The 20,947-nt window shown below is 47.0% G+C and overlaps 3 protein-coding genes across 5 annotated transcripts; 2 read left to right on the plus strand and 1 right to left on the minus strand.

The window, feature by feature from the left end:
• The first annotated feature begins 124 nt into the window (after positions 1–124).
• On the plus strand, positions 125–5,411 carry pygl (phosphorylase, glycogen, liver). The gene is made up of 20 exons (XM_088400031.1): positions 125–497; positions 614–715; positions 803–881; positions 1,082–1,185; positions 1,451–1,582; positions 1,653–1,764; positions 1,863–1,945; positions 2,009–2,146; positions 2,208–2,300; positions 2,371–2,517; positions 2,738–2,901; positions 3,071–3,185; positions 3,245–3,346; positions 3,411–3,558; positions 3,839–3,897; positions 3,966–4,107; positions 4,279–4,486; positions 4,561–4,695; positions 4,778–4,844; positions 4,986–5,411. The coding sequence occupies exons 1-20, from the start codon at positions 255–257 to the stop codon at positions 5,172–5,174; spliced, it is 2,562 nt and encodes an 853-aa protein (XP_088256157.1). The 5' UTR covers positions 125–254; the 3' UTR covers positions 5,175–5,411.
• On the minus strand, positions 5,222–7,602 carry LOC148385019 (lysophosphatidylserine lipase ABHD12-like). The gene is made up of 12 exons (XM_088400035.1): positions 7,366–7,602; positions 7,092–7,194; positions 6,879–6,998; positions 6,768–6,798; positions 6,654–6,699; positions 6,408–6,537; positions 6,310–6,347; positions 6,169–6,248; positions 6,015–6,097; positions 5,864–5,942; positions 5,675–5,802; positions 5,222–5,604 (listed from the first exon to the last, which is right to left on the minus strand). Exons 1-12 carry the CDS (start codon positions 7,463–7,465, stop codon positions 5,577–5,579), a joined length of 966 nt encoding a protein of 321 aa, XP_088256161.1. The 5' UTR covers positions 7,466–7,602; the 3' UTR covers positions 5,222–5,576.
• Positions 6,960–20,921, plus strand: nin (ninein (GSK3B interacting protein)). 3 transcript variants are annotated; one of them, XM_088400029.1, is made up of 27 exons: positions 7,873–8,130; positions 9,203–9,415; positions 9,756–9,849; positions 9,929–10,104; positions 11,263–11,308; positions 11,371–11,537; positions 11,611–11,757; positions 11,831–11,998; positions 12,075–12,211; positions 12,292–12,432; positions 12,518–12,692; positions 12,896–13,006; positions 13,075–13,164; positions 13,256–13,516; positions 13,586–14,526; positions 14,733–16,382; positions 16,668–16,737; positions 16,808–16,972; positions 17,042–17,158; positions 17,226–17,339; positions 17,410–17,556; positions 17,614–17,715; positions 17,778–17,897; positions 17,982–18,074; positions 18,437–18,517; positions 19,730–19,843; positions 19,943–20,921. In XM_088400029.1, exons 2-27 carry the CDS (start codon positions 9,224–9,226, stop codon positions 20,156–20,158), a joined length of 5,835 nt encoding a protein of 1,944 aa, XP_088256155.1. In that variant the 5' UTR covers positions 7,873–8,130; positions 9,203–9,223; the 3' UTR covers positions 20,159–20,921. The 3 variants fall into 3 exon arrangements, with proteins under 3 accessions (XP_088256156.1, XP_088256155.1, XP_088256154.1); XM_088400028.1 differs by lacking the exon at positions 7,873–8,130 and adding an exon at positions 9,000–9,113; XM_088400030.1 differs by lacking the exons at positions 7,873–8,130; positions 14,733–16,382 and adding an exon at positions 6,960–7,215.
• The last annotated feature ends 26 nt before the right edge of the window (positions 20,922–20,947 follow it).

The following is a 20,947-nucleotide window of genomic DNA, read 5'->3' on the forward strand; positions in this document are numbered from 1 at the left end:
GAAAGAGAATGAGTGATTTGATTGGCCAAAAATGAACGCACTGAATGCTGATTGGTTAAAAGTAAGGAAGAATCTTAAAGGTACAACTCTTCCTACTTCCTGAAAAAGACACGCCCTCTTTGCCCCCGCCTACCAATGACAGCCGAGTTCCTCACCTCAGGAGCTGAACTCACTGTCGTCGCACCCACCGAGTGACAGGACAGCAGCTACCCGAACTCAGATTCACTCAAAGCGGCCAGAACCCAGGCAAAGCGATGGCCACCCCGCTGAGCGACCAGGAGAAGCGCAAACAGATCAGCATCCGCGGCATTGTGGGCGTAGAGAACGTAGCCGAGCTGAAGAAAGGCTTCAACCGTCACCTGCACTTCACGCTGGTCAAGGATCGGAACATCGCCACGCCGCGGGATTACTACTTTGCCCTGGCGCACACCGTCCGCGACCACCTAGTGGGCCGCTGGATCCGGACGCAGCAGTTTTACTACGAGGCCGACCCCAAGGTACGAGCAATAAAGTTGGCTTCAACTTTCCTGACACTTAATTAGGAACACCTACACAGTCTAATTTTTAAAATTTCAATAATTTTTAGAGTTTCTTTTTGTATGACTGAGTGCAGAGGGTCTACTACCTGTCCCTGGAGTTCTACATGGGCCGCACACTGCAGAACACCATGATCAACTTGGGTCTGCAAAACGCCTGTGATGAAGCCATTTACCAGGTCGGACTGGCTCATTTGCATACCAATGTAGCATGTGTTTGATAGCATGTTGTTAGCATGTTCTGTTGTTGCATGTATATTGTGTAGCTTGGCTTGGACATGGAGGAGCTGGAGGAGGTTGAAGAGGACGCAGGTTTGGGCAACGGAGGCCTGGGCAGACTTGCAGGTAGAAGAGGATTGAACGTGTTTTCGAAAGATGAACAATAAGAAATATTCGACTGGATGCCCAGTCTTGATAATCTTTACGAGGAAGGAGAGCACGTGAAGTCAAGCCAGACGTGTTGCAATAGATGCTTGCTTTGGCTTTGTTGTTGTTCTACAACACTTATTTCAGAAGATCTAAACGTGTCTTTTGTTTTCTGACAGCTTGCTTCCTGGACTCCATGGCCACTCTGGGACTGGCGGCGTACGGTTATGGCATCCGCTATGAATACGGAATCTTTAACCAGAAAATTAGGGACGGCTGGCAGGTCTGTACAAGAAATGCAGCTCTAATCAGTTTTATGATTATTATTGCCAAATTAGGCCCCGGGGCCAAAGTAGAGTAGGTCACTATGCTGAACAAGCTAATCATTAGCGGTAGCGTGGCTGTTCAAAGCAGCCAGACAGATTATTTTTTTTTGTCTTGCCCTTTTGGATTCCTGCTTATTTGCAATTCGGGCCTCAAAAGCAAACATGAACTTTTGCACCAGACATTTCAGATGATTTTAACGCTCGTCTTCATCGCTCATGAAGGTGGAGGAAGCGGATGATTGGCTACGTCACGGCAACCCCTGGGAGAAAGCCCGCCCCGAGTACATGCTGCCCGTTCACTTCTACGGACGTGTGGAAGAAACCGATCAGGGTCCCAAATGGGTCGACACGCAGGTATTGATCGAATCCAAGAAGTTGCAGAGGTCAGTCAGAACTGAGCTGTTCTTCTGTCGGATCCTTTCAGGTGGTTCTGGCCATGCCGTACGACACGCCCATCCCAGGCTACATGAACAATACGGTCAACACCATGCGTTTGTGGTCGGCTCGCGCGCCCAACGACTTCAACCTGCGAGACTGTGAGCGTCCCGTTCGTCTCGCAAGATGGTTTCCTGTCTCTGTGACGAAAGAGGACACGTTGCACCAAACCATCGTGTCTTTTCATGTGTCGACACAGTCAACGTTGGAGATTACATCCAGGCCGTCCTGGACCGCAATCTGGCCGAGAATATTTCCCGAGTGCTCTATCCCAACGATAACGTAAGCGCTGAAGTGACGCTGTCCCTTTAAGAAGTTTGAGATTAATCATTTGTTTTGGTTCAGTTTTTCGAGGGGAAAGAGCTGCGTCTGAAGCAGGAGTATTTTGTGGTGGCCGCCACCTTGCAGGACATCATCCGCCGCTTCAAGACCACCAAGAAGGGGACGCCCGCACGCACGTCCTTCAACAGCTTCCCCGATAAAGTAAGACCTCAAACAGGAAGTGACGTTAAGTTCCAAAAATGGCCTCGTGTTGTGATTCCAGGTCGCCATCCAGCTGAACGACACCCACCCAGCCATGGCCATCCCCGAGCTGATGAGGATCTTCGTGGATATCGAGAAGCTAGACTGGGACGTGGTGAGTGCCGCGGGAAGCTCTCGGGGGAGTTGAGCTCGTTCGTTCGCTGAGGAAAATGTCGCCCCGACAGGCCTGGGATCTGACCAAGCGCACCTTCGCCTACACCAACCACACGGTCCTCCCCGAGGCTCTGGAGCGCTGGCCCGTGGAGCTGATGGAGACCCTCCTGCCGCGACACCTCCAGATCATCTACCGGATCAACCAGATGCACCTGGATGTGAGTGCACACTTGTGAAAAAATGGCAACACATTTTAGTAAACAAGGTGAAAATTAGAAATATAAAAGGATGTCAACAAATGATAACAAAAACCGCTTGATCAGGTTTCCCAAAAATGTCGAGCCGTTGGGTCGAGCGAGAAGGAAGTAAACGCAAGGTTGACTTTTATTTGTTTTTTTTTTGTTCTGCTCTCATGCCTGCCCGCCTGCCCGCCCGCAGAGGATCGCGTCGCTCTTCCCCAACAACGTGGACAAGCTGAGGAAGATGTCGCTGATCGAGGAGGAAGGAGGCAAGCGGGTGAACATGGCGCACCTGTGCATCGTGGGCTCGCACGCCGTCAACGGCGTCGCTCGCATACACTCCGACATCATCAAGACACAAGTGTGAGTGCTACTTGAACTTTGATGCTTCCTCAAAACGGGCCAAATGCAATAAAATTGTGTGTCCTCATGCCGTACCACAGCATTTTCACATCTCCTGTTACAAACTGGCGAAAGTAACAAAACTCTCGTTGCTAGGCAGACTTCATATTTGTTGCGTTCCTCCTCACAGGTTCCGCGACTTCAGCGAACTGGAGCCGAAGAAGTTCCAGAACAAGACCAACGGCATCACTCCCAGACGCTGGCTGCTGCTGTGCAACCCCGGATTGGCTGAGCTCATCGCCGAGGTCTTCATCTTATTGATATAATTTAATTTCCCATAAATAATACCCGTCTTCTCGTTCAGGTGATCGGCGAGGACTACGTCAAGGACCTCGGCCAATTGCAGAAACTAAACGACTTTGTGGATGACGCCGCCTTCATCCGGGATGTCTTCAAAGTCAAACAGGTGTGTGTAACGTATGTGTGTGTCCGTTTGTGTGTGAACAGATATGTGTTCTTTGTGTTTGCAGGACAACAAAGTGAAGTTTGCGCAATACCTGGAGAAGGAGTACCGGGTGAGGATCAACGCGGCGTCCATGTTCGACGTGCACGTGAAGAGGATCCACGAGTACAAGCGGCAGCTGCTCAACTGCCTGCACATCGTCACCATGTACAACCGTGCGTACGCTGCTCACTTACACGTTGTTGTCGTTACCTCCCTCAGGGAAAACAACACGCCCACACATACCTGCAAGTCCAAACAAACATGTGCACAGGGAATTTTCCACTAACTTGTGGACGGGACTACGACCCCATACACACTTTCACTTTGTCTCTTATTACGCCACATGTACTTAATGTATGTATTGATAATAATAATATTAACAAAAAAGCTGATCCAAAGAGATAACTCAAGTTTGTTGGTTACGCAAATAATAATGTGTGTTTTGTCCCGCAGGTATTAAGAAGAACCCAACTGCACCTTTCGTGCCTCGAACCGTGATCATCGGGGGAAAGGTTGACACTGCAAATATTAAACGTGCATAAATACACAGAAATAAATCAGCTGCTGTCGCCCCCTTCAGGCTGCGCCCGGGTACCACATGGCCAAGATGATCATCAAGCTGATCACATCTGTGGCTGCTGTGGTTAATAATGACCCCGTGGTGGGGAGTAAGCTCAAAGTCATCTTTCTGGAGAACTACAGAGTCTCTCTGGCTGAGAAAGGTTTTTCATTTATTTGTTTTTTATGATTTTTTTTTTTTTTTTATAGTTTTATATTATTCTATTATTTTTATATTTTTTACTATTATTATTTCTTTATTAATAATTAATTTGTATCATCTGGCTCATATGAACAAAAAAAGTGCAGCATAATCATTTTATTTTATTGATTAGTGATCCCAGCCACCGACTTGTCGGAGCAGATCTCGACGGCGGGCACCGAGGCGTCGGGCACGGGCAACATGAAGTTCATGCTGAACGGCGCGCTCACCATCGGCACCATGGACGGCGCCAACGTGGAGATGGCTGAGGAGGCCGGCGTGGGCAACCTCTTCATCTTCGGGATGAGAGTGGAAGACGTGGCCGAGATGGATAAAAAGGGGTACCTCAAAAATACCGCACGTTTTCCACTTCACGAGTGACTTGACTTGATTTTATATTTGATGTTTTCTTAAGATACGACGCCATGTCTTACTACAAGAAGATCCCGGAGCTGAAACAAGTGATGGACCAGATCACGAGCGGCTTCTTCAGCCCTAAAAATCCCGATTTATTCAAGGATCTGACCGAAATGCTCTTCAAATATGACCGGTGGGCTGCAAACCAAAACAGACACCTGTTTTATTTTCCATTTGACCTTTTTATAACTCAAATTTCCTTCGGTGCTCTTCAGATTCAAAGTATTTGCTGATTTTGAAGCATATCTGAAAAGTCAAGAGAAAGTCAACAAACTCTATCAGGTAAGTTCGATTTCCATCCAGCCATCCTTTTTCCCAATATTTTGTTGTTGTTTAACCAAAATGCTGATGCTATGCTACTTGGCGATATTGTCCTGGTTGCAATCGTTTTTTTTAGCTGACCGACTCCTGTTTCATTTCCAGGATCCAAAAGAGTGGACCAAGATGGTAGTGAAGAACATCGCGGCAACAGGCAAGTTCTCCAGCGACAGAACCATCGCCGAGTACGCCACGGAAGTGTGGGGCGTGGAGCCCACCGACCTCAAGATCCCGCCGCCGAGCGAGCCCCGGGAGGCCTTTGAGAAGACGGCCCGTGAGCTTAAGAAAATGTGAAAGCTGTCTCGCTTTGGTTTGTTTCCCCGAAAAAAGGAGACAAGTAATTCACATCGCTTTACCTTGGCCAAGGTAAAAATCTTCCTTTACTTATACTCGAGTCTGTTACAGCATTTTTCACTGGACATTTGCAAAATGTCTGCTTAACTGTTAGCAGAAAGTGAAGACCACAAAAACATCAAATACCATTTTCTTCAGTGTTTTCCTACCAGAGTTCACATTAAAATCTCAGCTGTACTTTTGCCTTTTTTTCACCTTACGTTTGATTATGACACCATTATTTGAGTGTGTGTGTTATTCTTCAGAAAGTATGACTACGTTTTGATAGAAAGAAAATGAATGAGGAGGTGATGGTGTACATTCCTTGAGCTTTCCTTCACATGCTGACGTGCAACAGTCGTGCTACCCTTGCAACTTCTGCAGAAAATTGCTGTGGAGACAAGCAGAAGTAATTATGACATCATCGCCTGTCACTCGGGTAACAAAAGTCTCGTCCTCACCCAAATGACTTGGGCAGGCCGGGATCCAAGTAGATGTTATTGTGGGAGAATCTGCGACTCGCCGGGTAGGAGATCATTTCCAGGGGAACTTTTGGGCTACGCTGCGTGTGTAATGAAATCTGGTAGAGCTGGAAGGGACATGTGAAGGATTAGCGTAGCGTAGCTGCTCATCTTCACTTGACATTTTACCTTCTGACCCATGTGATACGGAACCACGTCATCGTCCTCCGCGTGCAATATGAGCAATGGACAGGTTAGCACCTTTAAACTGAAAAAAAAAATAGATGTCTTTATCTGGTGTTTTTAAAAAGTTTATAAAAAGTTTATTTAGTCAACTCACTTTTCTTCATTAGGAAACAGCAGCTGGTTCCGGTCCAAAGTGTTCCACAGGAAGAGTTTGAAGCCCGGAAGGAAAGTGTAAAGCTGCGGGGCACATTTTCACGTGGTTGGTGTTGACGGACATGCAAAGAAGTTGTAAACAAACAAAAACTCACCTTAGCTAGCGGGAATATAACCACGACGTCGCCGATATTTGTGAACGGCGCCTCGAGAATTAAGGCGTCCACCATGGACCCTGGTAGAATTATTTTATTTTAATTTCATTCTTGTGCAGATATTATTTTTGTACTACCCACCTTGCTCTTGCACCTTTACAGCAGTGTTGCTCGCAACCCTTCAAGAAAAAAATTCAGTCTTATCTCCGTGACATTATATGCTGCTAGAAGAAACTTACCCGGAACCGAGGGAGTGCCCCCACAAATACACCGGGGACCCCCCGCTGTGCTGCTTCACCCACGTGTACAGGTGGAGAGCATCTGTGGTCACCCCACGTTCACTAGGTTGCCCTGTCGAGTCGCCAAAGCCTACATCGCAAAAATTTCCCATGATTAGCAATATTAGTATCATAGTGCTGGCACATATATTGCATTCTTGCACCCCAAAATTAAATAAAATTTCTTTTTAATAAAGATAAGCATACCTCTGTAGTCCAAAGACAGGACGTGGAACCCCGCAGCACTTAAAATCTGCAAAATATCATGCAAATATTCTCAAAAATCAGACAAAAATATGAACCATCATTGTCAAAACAAACCTTCACCAGTTGCACCCTATGATGTATGGCTCTGAAAAGAATATTTTAGAGGTTAACCTCATTTCCATAATTCCCTGCAGAGCCCATTAAGCTTGCTTCAAGTGTTTTTACCTTGTGCCAACGTTGCCATGGAGATAGATGATAATAGGACTTCCATCTCCAAGGGCCTTGTGGTACCACTCAGGGCCCCTCCCAGACGCCTTGTCCCATTGGCTGGCAGGGAGCGTGTGCCTCAGGGAGATTCAAACAAACATTTGAGCACTTTGTTTTCTCAGTTCGTGTGTGTGGTCATTGCTAAAAACTGGAGAAGTCAGTGGAAGCTACCATATGCCCACACGGACACCCTCCTCTGGATCCAGGTAGAAGTTGCACGTGTGGTTCAGCACGTACTCGGGATGGTTGAGATCCACCAAATATGGAATCCTCACTGCAGATGAGCGTACATAAGGTTAGCATTTTGGTTATTAGCAATGGATTAATAACTGGCTATTATCTAACTATTACTACTGGTTAATAGAATTATATTATAGATTTATCTTGTGATTAAAAGCCAATTTCAGCATATGGCTAATAAACAGGAATGTGTCACAATACTTACACAGGTGTGCAAAGATGGCGTATGCAAGGGTCCAAGGGCACAGGTAAACGATGAGCGGCACTGACACATAGACAGCCACCAGGAATGACGCGACCTTCATTGTTCCATTCCACAACTCTAGCAGTTTACAGGAATAATATTTAAAAGCATAAGATAGAAACAAAAAATACGTTCCAAAATGTTCCTGAAAACTCAGCAGGTCACACTGTTTCCTGTTGAGAAAGAAAGCATGAAGGGGATTGGACGAAATATGTTTGATTGACGTTTGCTTTAGCCAATCTTGAGAAGTAGTAACTTAGAAGAGTGTGGTACATTAAGGCGCATTTTAATGTTTCAAATACATTTTTTATTCCTCAAGTGGAGTACTTGAGTTGTTTACTAATGTAAAACACTTTCGTGGATTTAAATGGAGAGTGATTGTTTACATTGAACATTAGAGCGGTTATTTTGACCAATCAGGGCCGGCGAAAGCTCACAAGCCCCGCCTTTTCCTCCATCAATGCTTTTCAAAATCGGGCAACACCAGTCGGCGCCGAAGGAGGATGGCAGTAACATTCACTTTCCAAAAGCAGCCCAACCCTTTGGACAAGCACATCCTGTCTTCTTGAAACTATTTTTACTTTCAAGCTTTTAATATCGAGGCAACCGCGGCGCGCCCTTCGCAGAGGAAATGTAAAAAAAAAAAAGTTGTTTTCCTTCGAGCGTTTAAGTATTTTTTTTCACTCGGTTGGACACGGAGGGGTTCCCCCGATTTTGGAGAATTAGGTGAGTGTCTTAACTTCATCAGTTGTTCACATTTGTTTAGGAACTACAACATTTTAAATGTTAATAATTAAAATAAAAGGAAGTGAAAGGGAGTTAACTGCACCACAATTGTTGGTTGAAGCACATCAACTTAAGTATGGACCACGGTGGCTAAGCTAACAAGTTTCTTCAACTAATTAATCTGCCGATTATTATTATTTTGTTATAAATCTGATTTAAAGGGATTTCCATTCCTGCTTTGTTCTTCTTTAAAATAGTACATCCAATGTACAGACAAATTATTATAGTACTTAATGAGTTAGATATGTCAGAAAGTGTATTATTTTTTTAATTCCAAGATAAGCTAATATCTTTTGACACATTTTAGCATGTAAATACACAAACTGTATTAAGTTTGAAGTGTTTTTTTCCACATTATTTCCCCATTTTAAGTGCACTGTCAACAGCATGTTCTGGGTTTGTAATAAATTAAGTTCTTGTCTTATTTTTGACCCGCACCAGCTGTCAGTCTTCAGAGTAAAAAGACACTGTCTCCATCGTCTGTGATTATCTGGCTTCTTGAGAGCTCCTCAATGGTGCACATTTTGAATACTGATGTGGGCTTTGTGGACGACCCCCATTGTGCAATGAATGGGTACCCCCTCTGTGTGTTGAGGGGGCACCTGGTTGAGAGTGCTTGATGGTGAGCAGCTGGAAAAATGAACCTGCAAGAATAGTCTTGATCCTACGTGCGTGTGTGTACATCTCTTTTCGCTGCCATGTTTTTAGTGTAAGCAAAGCTGGCTTTAAATTATGAAAGCTGCAAAAAAACTGGTCCAACTAGTTCAGAGTCATTGTCAGTGTCAGATTTTGGCCACATCTCTCAAATAGCCAAAGTGGCTAATCAGTTATAATTGGATTAGTCAAAGCCTGCACAGCTAACAAGGCTGAGTCAGTGTGTCAGCGGCACTGTAGAACAAAGAGCAATGTTTCCACCTTGTTTAGTGAGTATTTGTCCACCGCATTTGGCTCGTGAGCTACTCATCAAGAAACACGGCGACAAAATGACGGATTTGTCTCGTTGCGTTGGCAGGGCAGGCTGCTGTCCCGTGGGATGGATGACGTCCTGGAGCAGGACCAGTACGAGGAGCGCCTGAAGGAAGTTTTCGATGGCTTCGACGGCAGCCGGTGCGGCTCGCTGTGCCCGGAGGAGCTCGCCGACCTCTGTCTGTCGCTACATTTGGAGGACGTCGCCCCGGCCCTCCTGGATGCTCTGCTGCAGGGTCGGGACCGCATCACTGACCGGGTACGTGCCATAAGTTAGCTTTGTGATGTGTATTAGGGGTGGGCGATATAGCCGTTAAATAAAATCTCACCCAATGCTTGAGGTGCTTGAGTGAAAGTTGAAATCCAAGCTTCTGGCTGTTGTCTGGCAGCGTGTGCAGGCTGAATAACCGAGGGTGGGGGTGAGTGACCCCATTGCCCACTCATAACAATGAAGCCAAAAGCGGCAGACGCCAGGCGGGACAGCACAAAGAAAATCAGCATATTCACATTTGGCAGCTGTCCATTGCTCAAGTGTGGCCTCCCTCCGCCCTTTGGAGGAATTTGCCGAATTATTTCTTATCGTGAACATCCCATGGCAGGTTGACTTTGAGCAGTTCAGGGACGCGTTGATTCTGGCGTTGTCATCCGGCATTGAAGCTCCACCAACGCAGCAGGAAGTCTCATCCAGACCAGGTAGATAGTTTTGAACAAACTTGAAATAATACTCCCAAGTAATTATTTGACAGTTGTGGGGTTTTTTTTTTGGCATCAGAGTCGCCCGACATCCAACCAAAGTTTGTGAAAGGCAGCAAACGCTACGGCCGTCGCTCCAAACCGGAATCGCTCAACGCCATTTCAGATTTTTGCGACGACGCGCAAGACGAAGACGACGAAGTCGACCAGGACGCCAAGGACAACTGCGACTCGGCAATTCCGAGAAAGCGTGAGGTAAAAAAGCAGCGCTCGGATGCCATCCTTATCACCTACCCGCCGTCCTCATGAGGCGTTATTCTCGGCTAATCAGCTCCGGCTAAAAATGCGGCTGGAACGTTTCCCATGGCCTTGTCGACGCATCAACTCTGTAAATAAAGCAGCGAGTGTAATTACATGCGTGTGGTTAGATGCAAACAATCAGAATTGCAAGTTGGATCCGGAAGAAATTTAGGAACTGTCACGTCGAATCAAGTTCTATCTGGATCGGAACCAGATTGTGTATTTACACTCGTTTATACTTCATGAAATCTCACCAATTCAGTTTGTAGTTTTGTGGAACCATTTTATTTGCTTCCCTTGGATTCAGAGTAGATTTCGGAGATTTATCCACAATGGAGCTGTAAATCAAACAAAAATCAATGTGGATCCGATCCATATTTGTTGATCCAGATGGAGTGCAAAATAAATGTAAGCTATTTAATGCGGTGAAATTTCTGTCAAATCCGATCCGGTTGTCAATGTTATCTGTGCGTTTTTTTTGTAATTAAAATTTGCCTACACGGGTTCCCGGGTGCTCTCCATCTGACCCATAATGCTGTTGATCTTCTTGCTAGCTAATCCTCCTCTCACTGCTGGCATGAAAGTCTCTTGACAGATGCTCAGGCAAGGCCTAAGCTCCAAACATTTAGCGAGTTCTCGGCACATCGTTTTTGGTGTTGATGAAGCAGATTGAGATTCTGGCTCGGGTATTTGGTGTTGTCTGCACACGTGCGCCAGATGATAAGCAACCAACAGACGCGTGTCCTTTTTAGTTGATGACAAAGCGAGTGACGGGTCAGGCTCGGACGTTCCGCTTGTCTGGATGGAGGAGGGCATCGGGAAACAAAGACCGGTCCCGCCTCCTTTTGTGAATTTCTCCACACCGCATATCAACCACTTGCAGATTCCCCATCTGTCCTTCATTCCCTCACTCTTTGCTTCCTCGACAATAGGGGGGAAAGGTCAAAGCCTCCGCCCCCAGACCTCCATTCAACCTCAAATTCATTTAAAACTCACCCCCGAAGCGAAAGAAACAGCTGCTGCTCAGACAAACGCAGTAGCAGCTTTATATATCGTAATCACTTTCTCAGCTGGATTCTCTTTTTTTTTTTTTTCTTCTTCTCTCTCAACTAGCGCTGGAATGCAGACCAAACGAGCACAGAAGAGTATGAAGCAGAAGGTTCGTTTTGAGATTCCCGCCTTGAGAAAATCGCCCAGGTGCTCATCCTGTCCCTCTCTTAGGCCAGATGCATCTGTGGAACCCGGACGAGCCCAGTACGCCTCGAGGATGTGTCTCGGCTGCCCTGAAGGAGAAAATCCAAGAGGCCTGCGAAGAGTTGGCCATTTCGTGGGACGGATGCGCCGGCCGCTCGGACCTGCTCGCCCTCTGCGATTATTTAGGCTTGGAGGTGAGCGGCTGGAGCTTCCTCAACTTACCCAAAATTCATCACCATTTGAAAATGTCTCAAAATGGTATTTCAGATAAGTGCGGATGTCCTCTGTGGCTTAAATGGGGGCTCCTGGATCAACGTTCAAGAATTTGTTTCCATGCTCTTGAAGCACAACAAACCCGCCACCCCGTCGGCCTCCACTCCTTACCGCCAGCTGAAAAGGCAACACTCCACTCAGGTAGGCCGACTTTGTCTCAGAACTTCCCAGGACTCGCTAGCCCCAGACCCAAGAACCTTATCGTTCTCATCAGCCCTTTGATGAGGTGGGACGTCGGATCGCCAACCCCTCCGCCCTGATGAGCGGCGTCGCCACGCGTCTGTTCTCCTCGCTGGACGACGGCACCGGCTTCACTCCGGTCGAGTCCGTCATCCACGCCTGGATGGAGGACGGCGTGGAAAATAGCAGTGAGATCCTTCAGGTGATGCACGCTAATCAATGAAGGTTTCAAATGTTCTATGCAAGAACATCTAAGAGGCTCATTTCTTATGTCCCAGGCGTTAAATTTCAACCTTGACGGCAAGCTGAGTCTGTGCGACCTGACCGCGGCGCTGGAAAATGAACTCCTGACCACCAAGAACGACATCCACCAGGCGGCGCTGGCCACCTTCAAAGCGGAAATCAGACATCTCCTGTGAGTCCAACTGCAAGCGTGGCCAAAATGGTGGCCAAAGATTTAAAGTTTGTCTCTTTTTTTTTTTTCCCCCGGGTCAGAGAGCGCGTGGACAGCGAGTTGAGGGAGAAAGAGAAAATCCGCTCAGACCTGGAAAAGGCGGAACGGCTTAAAACCCAGCTGGCCGCCGAGGTGGACGAGCATCATTTGTCAATCGAGCGCACAAACAATCTGAACCTCAGGTAACCTTCTGCTGTTTTTAGGCCTTCAAGTTGTGAGAAACATTTTGTGTGCAAATTGATTAATTGCATGCTGATGTTGTTTCAGGAAGTTGGAGGAAGAGCACCAAGAGAAGCTGGCGGCAGTGCGCTCGGAGCTGATGAAGGAGATGGACCTGATCCACCAGCAGGCGGCGCAGCAGCGCCAGGAACTGGAGGCGGAGGTGGACAAGATCAAGGAGGACGAGACCTTCCTCAGGGAGCACCTCTCCATCTCGGTCAAGGTTGGTCCCTTTTTGCTGTGTTCCTTCAGATTGGGCCGTTAGAACATTCATTGTCAATCTGTGGTCTGCTGCCTTTTAGTGGTCCGTGGTGGTATTGCAGGTGGTCCACAAAATTGGGAATGGAAAATAATTTTTAAAAAATAAAATTGATGTATTATTTAGACTAGATTTTGGTTATAATGGCGTGTCCTCATCTTCAAAAGGAAAACCGACGTCTGGAGATGGACTTGCTGGACTGCAGTGAAAAACTGATGACGGCCCAAAGCCAAGTGACCAAACTGCAGGCCAGTTTGGACATTCTGAGAAAAGAGAAGGTAAGACGTGAAAGGAGAGCGGCTCTTGATTGGTTTCAAATGGGTTCAACTAAATTTGTGATGTTTAGTTTGGAGACCTGGACCCAGGCAGTGCGGACTTCCTCCTGCAGGAGGAGCGCATCAAGCAGCTTCGGCTGGGCTACGAAGAGCAGTGCAGGGTAATTCAGAGTTTCCATGACAACCAAGTCCATGAAAATGGGGAACTCTTTTGGTGAACTTCTAATTTTTCTCTCTTGATTATTTTCACAGGAATTGCAGGATCGCGTGGACGAGCTGCAGTCGGAGCTGCGGGACTTTCAGAGCTTGGGCCGACCTCAGCAGGCCTGCTCCCAGCCTCTCTCGGAGGAGCTGGAGAGCAAAAGCCCCGCCGTGGAGTCGGACCCGGGCCTCGGCTCGGAGGAAGTCAATCCCTTCCTCAGTATGAGCTTGGAGGCGGAGATGATGCTGGAGCAGCAGAAGGAGCAGCATTTGCGCCAAATGGATGACTTGAGGAACCAGCTGGAGACCAAAGTAAGGCCAAGGAGATAAAGGACATTTGGAAATTCTGAAAATCAGACTTAAATGTTTTCCTCGCTGCAGATCAACGAATTCAATGCTGTGGTTGCGCAACACGAGGACCAGAAGACTGCATTGGCCCTCCAACACCAGCAGGAGGTCCAGGCATGGAGGGAGAAGATGGCTGGCGTTGGCTCACAGGAGCAGGCGCTCCAGAGCCAGCTTGAAGTGGCGCAGCTTGCGCGGACACGTCTTGAGGAGCAGACGCAGGAGGAGGCGTCTTCGCTTCGGTGGCAGCTCCTCGAAGTGGAGAGCGTGGCCGCGGAACGGGAGGAGCAAGTGAGGAACCTGCAAGAGCGGAATCAGGATCTTCTTGCTGAGATGGAGGAGCTACGCGACCAGCACGCCAGTGTGGTCAAGAAGAACACGGAGCAGTTGGAAGTCAGATTGAAGGACCGGGAGAAGAAACATCAGGAAGAGAAGGATGAGTTGGAGAAGAGGTGGATGGATTGTTTTGAAAAAGAGAAGGAACTACTGAGACAAAGCCATCAGGAGGAGCTGACAGCCAGACTCGACGAGGCCAGGTCCGGTTTGGAGGAGGAACACTTTCAGACTGTGAAAAGCCTGACTGAGGAGTTGCAGGAGCAGCGAGCTCGGCTGGACGAGCAGAACAACGAGTCCCTGCAGGCTCTGCTGGAGGAGGCCATGATGAGGTTGGTCAAGGAACAGGAGGAGAAGGAGAGCGAGAGAACAGCTCAACACGAGCAGCGGGAGGCCAAGCTCAAGCAGGAGTGGGAGCGGGAGAGGCTGCAGCTGGAGGAGGACTACGAGGACATGCTCCAGGAGAGCCTGGACCAGGAACGGCAGAAGCACCAGGCGGAGAAGGAGGAGCTGGAGAAAAAGCTGGAAGGCCTGCTGGACCTGAAAGAAGAGGCCCTGCGAGAGATGACGGCTAAGCACGCCGAGGAGAGGAACTCGCTCGGCACAATGCTGGATAAGCTACGAGATGACATCGCTCAGGAAAGGTAAGGAACGTTGGCTGTGATAATGCGAGGGGGCGGGGCTTAGAGCCGTCATTACAATCTGAGGTTACCGAATTGTGGTCGAATAACCTTTCGAAGTTCTTAAGAGTTCCAGGTATGTGAGAAGATGCGTGAAAACCTCAAATACATGTTAAACCTCAAGTCCAAACCGTCGTCTGTTGTAACCAAGACCACATGACCACGTACAGGCAGCAGACACAGGCGAGCTTCTCCGAGAAAATCAAGCAAGCGGAGGAACGTGTCTCAGGTGAGCAAGAGTCGGCAGCCGCACGCTTTCAAGCCGACGTTTTGAACCTGGAACGGCACTTTGAGAGCCAGCTGAGGGAGCTGTCGGAGAGCCACGCCGAGCAGAAGCTCCTCTGGGAGGAGCGCTCGAGCCAAGCACGCCAAAGTGCAGAAGAATGGCAGAAAATGGCCCAAGAGGCAACAGAGAGACTTGACGTTCTCCAGGAAAGTCTGCAGGCCAATGAAGATCTTCTCGCTCGCTGTGACAAGAAAGCCGAGGACGACCAAGTGCTGCTCAAGCAGACGGTGGAAGATTTCCGGCAGGAGAGAGAAGAATTCCAAAACAGCTACGAGCAGCTCGAGATGAAATACCAAGACGTCCTTTCCATTTCCCGTCAGCAGACCGCAGAGAGGATCTCGCTGCTCACCGAGCGGGACGATTTGAAGCTGAGGATGGAGGACATGGAGAAGCTTCTCAAACAGGCTGCGGAAGACTTTGAGTTGGACAGGAAGGAGCTTCAGCGAGAGGTCGCTATCCTGGAAGAGAAAGTGAAGGGACGCCAAAGCCAAGATCTGAATTTAAGTGCTGGGTCGATTCCTGAAAATTCCTTCGGTGAGGAAGATCTGGAAATGAAGAGCGACCCAACCAATGAGCCTGATGAAGACGCCCCGCAGCTGAAGATGGAAGCAAGTGAGGACCAAGAGGTGTCATGGACTCGCAAGGCTAGCAATGACCCGGAAAGCTCAAATGTTGAAGAACCTGACGACAAGTCCGAAGACCTCATGACCTCTGACCTTGAGTCTCCCAAGATTGATGTTAACAAAAAGTGCCAAGATCAAGACTCGTCACAATCTGGAGCTTTGGATAAGCACCAAGAAGAACGTGGACTTCAAAATGTTCCTTCTTCTACCATGGAAAGCCTCTCACAAATGGAGACCACGGTTGGTTCCTTGGATCCTTGTGAGCTATCTGAAGGCGATGCCACAAATGATTATGATTCAGAATCCGACTGGGACGACTTCAATGAGGAACATACAAAGGTTAGTCCAGAACTTCTTGATCAGGACATTGATGATAAACTCCAGGATTTTGAGCTGCAGTCTTCTGACCATCAAAGCAAAAAGGAGAATGTTCTCCTCCAGGAGAAAATCTTCTTGCTCCAGCAGAAGACTGAGCTGCTCCAGAGTCTTTTGGAGCACAACAGCAAGAAGATCCAAACGGGCTGCGAGTATCTGGAGGAAAACTACAGCCTCAAAGTCAAAATGTTCCTGCTGATGGAGCACATCAAAGTGCTGGAAATCAAAACGTCCAAGCTGACAGAGCTTCAGGCTCGTCACGAAGATCACACGTGGGAGAACGTCACGTTGAAGCGGCAAAACGCTGAGCTCAAAAAGCTGCTTCGGAGACTCCAAAGCCAGACGAGCGACGAGCGGAGTTCCCTCGCGGACGACGTCGGCAGGATCCGACGGGAGAACCGGAAGCTCTCCGAGTTAATGGTGGAGTTTCAAGGGGACACCCGCAGCAGAATTTCTGAATCTTCTCGCGACTTTGAGGTGAACACCCTCAAACTTCACCAAGCCCCCTCGGAGACGCAAGCCGAGAATACAAGCAGGTGGGCCGATAGGTAACGTGGAGGCAACCTCGAGGCCTGTCCTCACGTTTGTCCTGTGGCCCCGCCCATCTCCTCATCGATCCCTCATGTGCTTGACAGTATTGTGACGAGAACCTCACCTCCTCCTTAAATCCCACGCCTGTGACCGACCTTCTGCACGGAGACGTAACGTTAGAGTCTCTGTGTAAAAGGAACTTTGTGTTGAACCTAGAAAGTTTGAGAACCCCTGCTTGGAGATCTTAGGTCAACCCACATAATCACGAATATTTTTTATTTATGTTCTAGATGTGAGCTGGAGCAGATCAAGCAGGAGAAGGTCGCTGCCGAACTTCTGGCAGAGAACCTCAACAAAGAGGTGAGGCAGAAAGTCGGACGGTCGTCACTTTCTCGATGTGAATTTGATGAATCCTTCATTGCTGTTTCAGATGTCCGACCTTCGCTCGCAAAGCCAGCGACTCCAGGACGAGAACGGGATGCTGGCGGACGAGAAGGCCCGCAGTCTGGCCGACGCCGACCAGCTCAAGCTACAGTTGGCCAAGCTGACCAAAGACGACAAGCAGGAGGGGCTCACCGGCACGGAGAAGAAGGAGGTGAGCGTGCAGTTCTGGTGGTGATGTGGCGGAGATGACCTCCAGGTTGACCTCCAGTTGCGTGGTTAGCTTGCAGCTTGCGTACGCGCTCTGGAGGCCGAGTTGACCAAAGCTGTGAAGGACACGGTCAGGCTGAAGAACAGGAACAGCGAGCTGGCCCAGCAGGTGTCTCACCTCGAGGAGAAGGTAAGCCTCATCGGGTTGGTTTCCCTTTGGAGGAACTTCGTACAACCTCATAATGTTCAAATTATAGCTGATGGAGGCCGACTCGATGGAGAATCATCTCAGCCAACTGACGGAAGGGCGAAAGGATGCGGCGAAGGAGACACGGTGTCTTCGCAAACAAATGGCGAAATTCCAGGAGAGGGTAAAGACCTTTTGGTTTTTCTTCTTCTCCTTCATGTCTAGCCGACTTAATTTGCTCTCCGTTCTCCCAGGTGAAGAGCATGGACGACAGCCTTCAAGCCCTGAGTCATCAGAAGGCTTGCCTCCGCTCGGATCTCCGCGTCATGCAACAGGAGCGAGATTCTCTCCGCCAGGAAGTTGGCGTGCTCCACAAGCAGCTGCAGAACGCCGCCGATAAGGTAAGCCCCGTTAGACGGGAGATTGACAGCCAGTATTCACAATGTGGTCCTCCGCAGAACCATATCATGGAGCTGGCCTTGCACGAGGCGGGCGTCCAGAGTCCCAGCAGGAAGCTCCACAGAGACAACACGCTCCAATCCAAGGAACAAGACGAGAAGGTTTCAAGTCTCATCTTGGAGCTTGTGCGTGAGCAGGTCATAACTGTCTCGTTTCTGCGCAGGTCAGCATCCTGTCCCTCAAGCAGCAGCAGCAGAGACACAGCCAGATGGTCCTCAAAACCTTGGAGAAGGAGAACGCCTCCCTCAAGCAGGAGCTGGATGCCCAAAAGCTGCTCATCAAGGTATCCACATCATTCATGGATTCATTTTTTCCTTCCCTTCTTGATAACTTGACAATCTCATTGTTTGGTGTCTTTTCATATCAGGAGCTTGCTGCTAAGGAAGGACATGCACAGCTCCAGGAGGAAAACGAGGCGCTCAAAGCCGAGATCGCTCGAATCACCGAACAATTCCTTAAGGTGAGTTTCTGAATGTCCAAACTGAAATGAGCCATCTCAAGAAAATTATTTTAGAACTTCAGTCGTGAATGTATAACTCCTCTTAGATCGAATGTCTAAATGTGTTGCTGCACCTTTTGTGTTCACGCAGCAATTTTCAATGCAAAGAGTTCAATTCATTGCAGATTTATTTTATTTTGTATTCAACAGCAAGTCTCCATAAAGTGAATATTGTCGAATATAAAATACCTCTGGAGCGCTTTTAACCTTTGAATAAAACAATCGGAAACAAAATGGAGTAAACAGAAGCCTCACACACTGTGGCAGTTGAGCAGAAAAGATTTGCCCAGTTGTAATTTTTCTTTTTCGTTCTCCCTTTGCAGTCATTCCACGTTCACTTCTCCGGACTCCTCCCGACGTCGCCCCGCAGGACGACGAGTGTACATTGTTCCGACAACGCACAGGTACGACAATAATAATAATAAAATGGAGGCATTTTTGGAAAATTCATACTGCTGTGTATATGATGTCTTGATGTACAAAACAGAATCCATTTCCTCATGTCACTCAAATTCCATTCCCTGCTGAAAAAAAAAAAGTAGCCATGTCAAAATAAATCCCGGTTTCATGTTTCCCGAATGGTATGCGCAGCGCTCGACTTGTGTCTCACTTCGTCATCTCGACATTCTGTGTTTGTTTTGTGGGTTTTGCTTTGACATCTTATTGGAGTTGTCATTTTTGGGTGGTCCATCTTCATTCTTCCTAAAGTACGGGAAGAGCAATCCTCACTCAGCCAGGCTGGAGCTGTGGTGAAGTGTACCTTGCCTTTGTCTCTCCAGGAAGCCACGTCGGAGCAGCGAGCCAACGCAGAAGGCCACCAGTGGATCGGCGAACTTTAACACCAATGTCTTCTTCTCTCGATCAAGATGGCCGCCGCGTACTGATCTTTTTATTTGTGGCATCCTCATAGGAGAGTCGACGACGCAAATGTCGATCGATGTATCACTGCTGCTAGGCGGCACACAAATTTCCCAATGGGATTTTAATGGAGATTATTTCTGATCATTTTTAGTATTTTAATTGATTTTAAGCCATGAAAATGTTTAGTTATTGTTCCTACAATTCCAGTTATCTTTTTTTTTCCTATTTTGCCTTTTATGACTATTTGACTGGCACATACTGTTGAATGTGGTTTAAACTTTTTTAATTTTTTTTTGTTTTGTCATCAGGGACTTTTTTTTTTTTGTGTTGCTGCTGCACCACTACAAGTGGATGATAATTTTTTGCTGGTTTTTGAAGAGGAAAAAAAAGACTTGCATTGTCACACAGACCTCAATTTATTTTGAATGTTATTTATTTTTGTTTATGTTGAGGTCGCAAGGGTCCGCGTTATGTTTTTATTTATTATTTATCAGCATCTCTATTTATTTTGGGGGATCAAGTTCATGATTTCATTTTATTTGCACATTTTCTTCCCGCACTAATGGTACATTTATCTCAATTGACAAATGTTTTATTTTCGCATTTTATTTTTTTAAATGTAACAGGTATGGTGTAACATTATTAAATAAAATTTCTAGATAACACAGGTCTGTTTTTTTTTTTTTAATTGTTTTCCCTCTTATTGTTTCCACTTCAATCTTAATAATGATAATGACAACTCCTTTCTTCTCCAGGACGACCAGAAGCCTCGGATGGAGCGTATGGAGTCACGAATGAAAGAAATTGAAGCATCTCTGCGTAATGTCAAGCTGCTTCTCAGGGAAAAAGTGGCTCAGCTCAAAGAACAGGTCAGAACCTAAAACCAGAAAATTTATTTCATAAATAATTTCTGCCATCTAGTACACTGCTGAGTTAAATCTACTTCACTTTGTTTTGTTTTTCCTCAGGTTCACAAAAACAGCAGAGCGGACGTGCTCATCCGAGACTTGTACGTGGAGAACGGTCAGCTACTGAAGGCTCTGGAGGCACTCGAACGGCGACGCCGAACACCAGAAAAGACCAAGCGGCCGGCCGAGGACGACCCCTTGGAGCTCCACACCAGAGTATGCGGTCCGAACCCCCCGCCTCTCCTCTCGCCATCTTACAACTTCAACCGTGTGTAATTGCACCTCATTTTATTTTTCCTAAACATCAGTATTTTGTCATTCTATGTATTTATTTCATATTGAGACACCGAATGTATTATCTCCATCTCCACAAGGTGGTGGAAAATCTGTATTTTTTAATTTTGATAACCTGCCTCCACAATTATGTGTATAATTATTGTGAAGATGTTTTACTATGTCCTGTCCATCAGAACAATTATCTTCTCATGCTGATTCTCTGGAAAAAAAGAGGTGTGATAAAAAGATGGAGCACTTTAAACTGTAATAGTACAGCGACCAAAGCATCTAGTGTTTCAAGTATTTTTCCTCAAGAGATGGTCATTCCACATCCATAAGAATAGCGTTTTGAGTACAACTTCTCCTGTGAGAAGGTTTTCAATGCATACAAGAGTTCCTCTGTACCAAAGCCCAGAGCTGTATCACGCTAGTCAAACAATCATGAGACCTTTTTGATATATAAATCTAGTTTGAAATAGAAGCCAACACTACCTTTTGCTGTCACTTGCACGCACGCCATGTTGTAGGTAAAAGGGATGGGTGTATTATAAATGAAGGTTAGGAACTGTTGGTGTTTCTGTTAATGAAAAGCGACACTATATGCTTGTTATTTACTTCACATTTGTTTTGGGGGGAATATTTGCCACATATTTTTGTTTTGGGTTTATTATTCATTTTTTCTTCATTTTTCCTTAAAATGTGTGCTTTATATTGGACGAAAGGGATGTTATTACAGAAAATTAAATGATGACATACTTTAAAATTGTGTTGATTTTTAATTGTTTTTAA

Source organism: Syngnathus floridae, chromosome 16 (assembly GCF_059516105.1).
Source record: "Syngnathus floridae isolate MCC-2025c chromosome 16, RoL_Sflo_1.0, whole genome shotgun sequence".
Lineage (NCBI taxonomy): Eukaryota > Metazoa > Chordata > Actinopteri > Syngnathiformes > Syngnathidae > Syngnathus > Syngnathus floridae.

What these genes read in the sequence shown, in the direction of transcription:
- pygl (XM_088400031.1), top strand. Translation starts at nt 255, where the DNA reads ATGGCCACCCCGCTGAGCGACCAGGAGAAGCGCAAACAGATCAGCATC. An exon ending in TGCTCTATCCCAACGATAAC is followed by an intron (nt 1,946 to 2,008) that starts GTAAGCGCTGAA and finishes GTTTTGGTTCAG; the next exon opens with TTTTTCGAGGGGAAAGAGCT. An exon ending in ATGCTCTTCAAATATGACCG is followed by an intron (nt 4,696 to 4,777) that starts GTGGGCTGCAAA and finishes GGTGCTCTTCAG; the next exon opens with ATTCAAAGTATTTGCTGATT.
- LOC148385019 (XM_088400035.1), bottom strand. Translation starts at nt 7,465, where the DNA reads ATGAAGGTCGCGTCATTCCTGGTGGCTGTCTATGTGTCAGTGCCGCTC. An exon ending in CGCCATCTTTGCACACCTGT is followed by an intron (nt 7,195 to 7,365) that starts GTAAGTATTGTG and finishes GCTCATCTGCAG; the next exon opens with TGAGGATTCCATATTTGGTG. An exon ending in CATGGCAACGTTGGCACAAG is followed by an intron (nt 6,799 to 6,878) that starts GTAAAAACACTT and finishes TATTCTTTTCAG; the next exon opens with AGCCATACATCATAGGGTGC.
- nin (XM_088400028.1), top strand. An exon ending in GATGACATCGCTCAGGAAAG is followed by an intron (nt 14,527 to 14,732) that starts GTAAGGAACGTT and finishes GACCACGTACAG; the next exon opens with GCAGCAGACACAGGCGAGCT. An exon ending in TGGCTCAGCTCAAAGAACAG is followed by an intron (nt 19,844 to 19,942) that starts GTCAGAACCTAA and finishes GTTTTTCCTCAG; the next exon opens with GTTCACAAAAACAGCAGAGC.